The sequence below is a fragment of the Babylonia areolata genome, chromosome 27 (genome assembly GCF_041734735.1).
Source record: "Babylonia areolata isolate BAREFJ2019XMU chromosome 27, ASM4173473v1, whole genome shotgun sequence".
Taxonomy (NCBI): domain Eukaryota; kingdom Metazoa; phylum Mollusca; class Gastropoda; order Neogastropoda; family Buccinidae; genus Babylonia; species Babylonia areolata.
In genome coordinates, this window is record NC_134902.1 from 16,231,364 (window position 1) to 16,238,863 (window position 7,500).

Sequence of the window (7,500 nt, forward strand, 5' to 3'; positions counted from 1 at the left end):
ATCGCATCTCCAGCGAGGCCAATCCGGCTACCATAGTGGTCTGTGGGAATACACCCGACCGGTACAGCCCTAGCCTTCTAGGACACTACTTACCAGTGGGGAAAAAAAACCCAGAAGTGTTGGAGGGTAGTGGGTGGTGGTGTTGAGTCTACTCTGGTGTGTCACAGGCAGGAGGTGAGTCTGGACTTGAAGCAGTCGAGCGACTCGGCTGTGACAACGTTCTGGGGCAGTATATTCCATTCCGGGATGGTACGGGGGAAGAAAGACATCTGTCTGTACTGCGTCCTGCAGGCAGGGATGTCGTAGTTGCAGGTGTTTTTTTTTTTTTCTGGAGCTCAGCCTGCAGTCTGATGGTGTTGGTGGGTAGACTGAGCTGATAGAGATGAGACCATGGTGGAACTTGTAGAACATCTCCAGGCGAGATTTTTTTTCTGTCTGACTTGTAGAGGGTACTAGTTGAGGGTACTATAAGTTATTAGCATTCAAATGAAAATGGGTTATGACTAAGTTCTTATGTCCAGAAATGAATGTATTTTTAAAGCATATACTTGCTGTTTGATATATGATAGTCAGTATGGGCTCATAAAATAATATAGTCTAAAAGTATTATTGAATAACTGTTGTTTGATATATGATAGTCAGTATGGGCTCATAAAATAATATAGTCTAAAAGTATTATTGAATAACTGTCCTGTTTTAAATGATATACTTTTTATGGTCAGAGCAATGAAAAATTATTTTGATTTATAAAATAAAACAAAATTTCTACCTTGCAGGATGGTAACAGATTTTGACTATCTGGAGAAAAAACTGCCATGCCTGGATTTGTCCCAGTTAAAGGTATGGTTTTCATTTGTGCCACATTATTATTATTATTATTATTATTATTATTATTATTATTTTCTATTGAGTCTTCTTCCTTTTCTGGTGTGCTCATGTCAAACATTGAAAATTTGCATTGTCCTCCCCCCCAACCCCCTGTGCTATTGGACATACCATGACATAATCTGTAAGGTTGGAGACCAAAGAAAGACATAATTAGTTGACAACAGTTGGGATTTTAAGAACACCATGTGATATTTCTTTCTTCTTATGTGATGTCTTCATTGGTGACAGTGACATTCCTGAAACTGGGTTATGGCTGCATAAAAGGTGGATTAAAAAATGGTCATTCATATAAAAGCAGGTATAGGTGAACGTGATAGTTGCAGTCCATAAATGCAGAAAAAGAAGACTAGGTGAAACTGTAATCATCTCCAGTGGAAAAATACCATTTAAAGAAAAATGATTACATGATTTAAGAAGAAAAAAAAAAAAAAATCTAAACAACAGATTTCCTAGTACTTAATGGTATGTTCAAAACTCAGCAATTGGTGATTATGAAAATGTTTTAACAGTCCAGATTCATCAAAAGTAAACTACATATTTTCACTGTATCGTAAGGTATTGTCCCAGATAGGATAGTTGTTCTTTGACTAGACACTGATACACTGGTGGAAATGTGAAAGAAAAGAAGTGTTCATTATTTTATTCACTTGTTTAAGGGCATAATTTCATCGAAAAAAATGCAATTTTGTTCTTCATCTCTGTGTCTCATATCAATGTTTCAGTACAAGGAAAGAGATTTTCTGGAGGGAATTTTCAAGTTCTGGCGAAAATCAAAACTTGATGCATATGATCCCAAGAAATGCTGGTGAGAAAAGAGCTTCATTTTTTTTTCTCGCTCTTTCTTTTTTTTTGTATTCTTTTTTTCTTTGCCTCTTCCTTCATTTGATTCTTTTTCTTTTTCTGTTTGTCAGTGTGTTTGTATCTATTCATAAGTTATGTGGGTTAGAATTGTATTTTTGCTGTCCCGTCATCTTGGTTATGCAGTGTAAGAAATGCCGTTTCATGTTCTCTTCCCACAGTAATTGTTTGTTCCATTAGTCATGAATGGTGAGGTGTGCACTGTGCACATTTACACTGAAGGTCTTGTTTCATCATCATCATTGTACGAGGGTCATTCAATAAATAAGGTGAATTTTTCGGTATAAGGACTTCTAATACAGATAGAAGCTTACTTTTTTTTGTTCTTTTTTTTTGTTTTACTTCTTTTTCACATGGATTTAATTTGTTTTGCAGATTAAAAAAAAACTTTGAGAGTTTTGGCGATTAACAAAGATGGCGACCAAGAAGCATGCTCCAGGATTGAACAGCGGTCAGTTATCAAGTTTTTGGTTGCTGAAGGGTGCAAACCAGTTGAAATTCATAGGAGAATGTCAACTGTGTATGGTGCCACATGTTTCAGCCGAAAAAATGTCTACAAGTGGGCTAAATTGTTTAAAGAAGGACGGAGCAGTGTTGAGGATGAAGACAGGCCTGGAAGGCCTACAGAAGTGAGGTCTCCTGAGGTGATCGAATCAGTCAATGACAGAAGGGTGACAGTGGATGACATTGCAAGGACTTTGAGCTTATCTGTTGGGACAGCACACAAAATTGTCCATGATGACCTTGGCTACTCGAAGGTCAGCTGCCGGTGGGTGCCAAAGATGCTTACTCCAGAGCACAAACAGAGGAGGGTCGAGTTGTCCCAGCAGTGTCTCTGCCGCTATCCCCCTTACAGCCCAGACCTTGCCCCTTCAGACTTTCACCTGTTTGGTCCCTTGAAAGCGTTCACGAGAGGCACGAAGTTTGAAAGTGACGATGAAGTCAAAAGTGTTGTGAGCGACTGGCTGAGACATCAGTCCAAAGATTTTTACGCTGAGGGAATACGGAAGCTTGTGCACAGATGGGAAAAGTGTGTGACAGTGCTGGGAGACTACGTTGAAAAAAAAAGAAGTAAGCTTCTATCTGTATTAGAGTTCCTTATACCAAAAAATTCACCTTATTTATTGAATGACCCTCGTATTTTGCACACAGGGAGCTGAGGGTGAGACAGAACCTTGGGACACGCTACGATTCCCGCTTCAACGTGTACGACTGGGACTACTCCATGGTCCTGATGGAGAGAGGGGTGAGACCAACAAATCAGTTTGCGTTCGTGTTATTTTAGTTATTAATGTGCACGCTGCACCAGCATCGAACCCATTGCTCATCAAGGCCCAGCTCGGATGGGAGGGGCAGATAATGTGCATGGGGGAGCACCACGAGCCCAGACGTCTGCTGCATGGAGGGCTTGCACATGGCGAAAGACACTGAGAAACCTTTCTTTCTTTCTCTCTTTCTTTGGCGTTCGACAGCTACGCAGTCAGGGTCGAAGTCCAAGGGGTGCCACAAACTCGGATGTCTCATGAAGATCGGCTAACATCCCCCAGAACTTGGTGTTGAGGTCTGCACCCCCAGGCCAGGACTGCTGCCGCGTCTTCTCATGCAGGGGGCAGTCTTGGAGAGTATGGGATGGGGTCTGGTCAGCCTGGCCGCAATCACATAGGGATGTGGCTGCCACTCCAATCCTCTTCAGGTGTGCTCGGAGGCTGCAGTGTCTTGTGTGAAGGCGGTAGATGGTAGTCTGGACCCAGCCTCTTCGGAATCTGCTGCGAAGGAAAGTTTTAGCTTCCTCATATGTGGCAGGAACGGTCGGCTGTGTGAGCTGGCTTCCGTCCTTAGCAAGGTACTGAGAAACGTTACACAGACTCCACCAAAGCCAGCCTCCACTGGTGCAAAAGCAGATGAAAGGAGCTGGAGGAGTGTGCTGGACATCAGTCATGCTGGTCAGTCAAAGTCCTTCAAACCTCTGCCAACTTTTAGGAGGCCTGGAGTCAAAGACTGCCCGTAATTTTTTTGCCAATAAGGCGCTACTTTTTTATATACTCAAATCTGACCCCTGTGTCTTATCAGCTGTATGCGCCCTATCTGTGTCTGAAAACTAAATTCTGACCACCATGTGGGGCCACCTGACACAACAAACTCCATAGTATGACTACATCGTGGATCATAATAAATGCTCACGATAGTGCTGAACAGCAACACTGCAGTCTTACCACTGTTCAATTCAACTTGGTTAATGTTCACCATCGAATCAAACTGATACCAAATCACATACTTCACAAAATTTCAACTGAACGTGATCACAATTTGCCGTACAGCCATGAAAAAAGAGCAGTGTCTGAGTTTATGTGAAAGTAGAGAAATTGGAAGTAAACATATCATTTTTCAAAAAGAACAACCTAAAGCAGGACTGAAAAGCAGGCCTAGCAGACTGGAATCTGATTGAACAAGTTTATGAACTGGGGGCTTTAAAACAGTGTACATTTGATTGAAAGCTGTAAAACTGTACCCCCCCCCCCCACACACACACCCCACCCTCCCTCCACCCCCCCCACAAAAAAACTGACAGATATGTTCCTTATGACCTGTGTTGTGTGGTTACACTGACAGGTATGTTACGGAATGACATGTCACAGCAGAGTTGTGTGGTTACACTGACAGATATGTTACTTATGACCTGTGTTGTGTGGTTACACTGACAGGTATATTTACTTATGACCTGTATTGTGTGGTTACACTGACAGGTATGTTACGGAATGACATGCCACAGGAGAGTTGTGTGGTTACACTGACAGGTATATTTATATTTATTTATGACCTGTGTTGTGTGGTTACACTGACAGATATGTTACTGACTGACATGTCACAGCAGAGTTGTGTGGTTACACTGACAGATATGTTACTGACTGACATGTCACAGGAGAGTTGTGTGGTTACACTGACAGGTATGTTACTGACTGACATGTCACAGGAGAGTTGTGTGGTTACACTGACAGGTATGTTACTTACTGACATGTGTTGTGTGGTTACACTGACAGGTATGTTACAGAATGACATGTCACAGGAGAGTTGTGTGGTTACACTGACAGGTATGTTACAGACTGACATGTCACAGCAGAGTTGTGTGGTTACACTGACAATTTATGTTACAAACTGACATGTCACAGGAGAGTTGTGTGGTTACACTGACAGGTATGTTACAAACTGACATGTCACAGGAGAGTTGTGTGGTTACACTGACAGGTATGTTACTGACTGACATGTCACAGGAGAGTTGTGTGGTTACACTGACAGGTATGTTACTGACTGACATGTCACAGGAGAGTTGTGTGGTTACACTGACAGGTATGTTACTGACAGACATGTCACAGGAGAGTTGTGTGGTTACACTGACAGGTATGTTACTGACTGACATGTCACAGGAGAGTTGTGTGGTTACACTGACAGGTATGTTACTGACTGACATGTCACAGGAGAGTTGTGTGGTTACACTGACAGGTATGTTACTGACTGACATGTCACAGGAGAGTTGTGTGGTTACACTGACAGGTATGTTACTAACTGACATGTCACAGGAGAGTTGTGTGGTTACACTGACAGGTATGTTACTGACTGACATGTCACAGGAGAGTTGTGTGGTTACACTGACAGGTATGTTACGGAATGACATGTCACAGGAGAGTTGTGTGGTTACACTGACAGGTATGTTACTGACTGACATGTCACAGAGTTGTATGGTTACACTAACAGGTATGTTACTTCATGTGGTTACACTGACAGGTATGTTACAAACTGACATGTCACAGGCCAGCATTCTGAACTGCCGCGAGTACAAGAACTGGCGAGACTCAGGCGTGGCCTTCACCGTCAGAGAAGGGAGCTACGACACCCCCAACAACACGCTGGCTTCGGGGACCGTGCTGCGACATGTGAGAACGTTTAGCGTTTGAAAGATTTGAAAGGCTCTCCATCAGCGTTTCTTGACTTTGAATGAACATTATCATACGTCATCATTGTTGTTGTCATTGTCATGATTGTCATTGTTGTCGTTATTCTCTTCACTGTCATCATCATCTTCATCTTCATCTTCTCCACGATCTTTTTTTTTGTTTTTTTTGTCATCGTTGTTATTGTCATCATCTTCGCCATCATCATAATCACCACCACCACCATCACCATCACCACCACCATAATCATCATCATTGTTGTTGCCATTACAATTGTCATCATGATCGTCTTCATCTTTTTCATCATGATGATAATCATTATTGTTGTTAATAGTATTCAGTGATATTTCAGATGATGACAACAATGATTAAAATGGCAGATAGGAGAGAAAGATTATTATCATTATTGTTGTTAATAGTATTCAGATGATGATGATGGTGATTTGAATGGCAGATAGGCAAAAAGAAGGGTCCATTTTTTTAATGAACCTTTTTTTTTAAATTTCATTTTCAACATTAAAAAACCCAGAAATAGTGACATACGACCAGAAAAAAAAGAAGCAAAAAGGCTAAACACCTCTATTTCCTGATACTAAATATATCATTTGATATCCATACAGATACATACATACCCACATACATGCACACATATGTACACACATACATACACACATTGTTACAAGCATATAAACTTATAGAGATGCACATAAACATATGGGCACCAGTATACACATATTTTCCTTCCCTGATGTTTGCATGTAATATATATATATATAATAAACGTCATAAAATAAAACATTCATACCTTATTGCATGTTTAAATAATTACCGTTGTCCTTTTGTTTTGTCTTGCTTATTCTTCAGTATTTCACTCATGCCCCTAAAAATTCTATGCAGCAATATGCATGTAGTAAACAAGTGATAGGTGTGTATCATCAGATTTTTTCCTCTCTTAACTCTCTCCATACGAACGGCGAAAGAGACGACGTTAACAGCGTTTCACCCCAGTTACCATCATCAAAACATTGCAAGAGGAAGGCTCTTATACTGAAGAGGTGAATGTTGACAAAGAATACCACGATTCTTACGACGGAAGCTAAAGGTTGGGTCATTGAGACACCCACTGGACATCTGAGGGGTCTGGGTAGAGGAGAAGAGAGGACTGGCCGTACTGAGTGAGTTAATTAGTTTTCACTCGTCCCAGTCGATATTGCCAATATTCACTGGAGAAAAGAGAGAAAAAAAAGAAAAAAAAAGAAGGAAAGAACGAAGAAGAAAGCATACATACATAAGAAAAAAAACACGAAGGGTTCATTGTTCAACAGGATGGAGAGAGGTACGCCAGAAGAGGTTACTGGGGGGACATCATCATCAGTCCCTTCGTCCCCATCGGCATCGAGAGCGAGGAGAAGTCCTTCTTCAAGAAAAGTAATGGCATGCACACCAAGGTCAGTTTGATGTCTGTTTAAAAAAACAAACAAAACAAAAAACAAACCCACAGTTTTCAAAATGCTCACTCAGTCTGGCTCCGCGACTAAGCCATTATTGTCGTTAGTAGGGGGCTTAGTAGGTGGTGTCCTAAGTACGTTAAATCAGAACAGGCACCACTGAACACCACCGAAGTGACTCAGCAGCAGTGCAGGGTCTCCTCTGGTGTGTGGCCTCCTGGCGACCTAACATCGATGGCTCCCTGTGGACTGCCGACGCTGGAACTGCGACGGACGAACCCGGGCGTGGCCATGTATGGGGGAATCTAAATGAGCGGCGTGGGAGTAATGCCACTGAAACGGTGCAGATGATCAGTGCG

At 41.8% G+C, this 7,500-nt stretch overlaps 1 protein-coding gene across 1 annotated transcript in view; it reads left to right on the top strand.

The window, feature by feature from the left end:
- LOC143301145 (dynein axonemal assembly factor 3-like) overlaps positions 1-7,500 on the top strand; it is a 20,239-nt gene that overhangs the window by 4,726 nt on the left and 8,013 nt on the right. Inside the window, exons 6-10 of the mRNA XM_076615216.1 lie at positions 777-840; positions 1,611-1,693; positions 2,899-2,992; positions 5,553-5,675; positions 7,019-7,141. Of these exons, the coding sequence (XP_076471331.1) occupies positions 777-840; positions 1,611-1,693; positions 2,899-2,992; positions 5,553-5,675; positions 7,019-7,141 (487 nt within the window). The remainder of the gene's footprint in view (positions 1-776; positions 841-1,610; positions 1,694-2,898; positions 2,993-5,552; positions 5,676-7,018; positions 7,142-7,500) is intronic.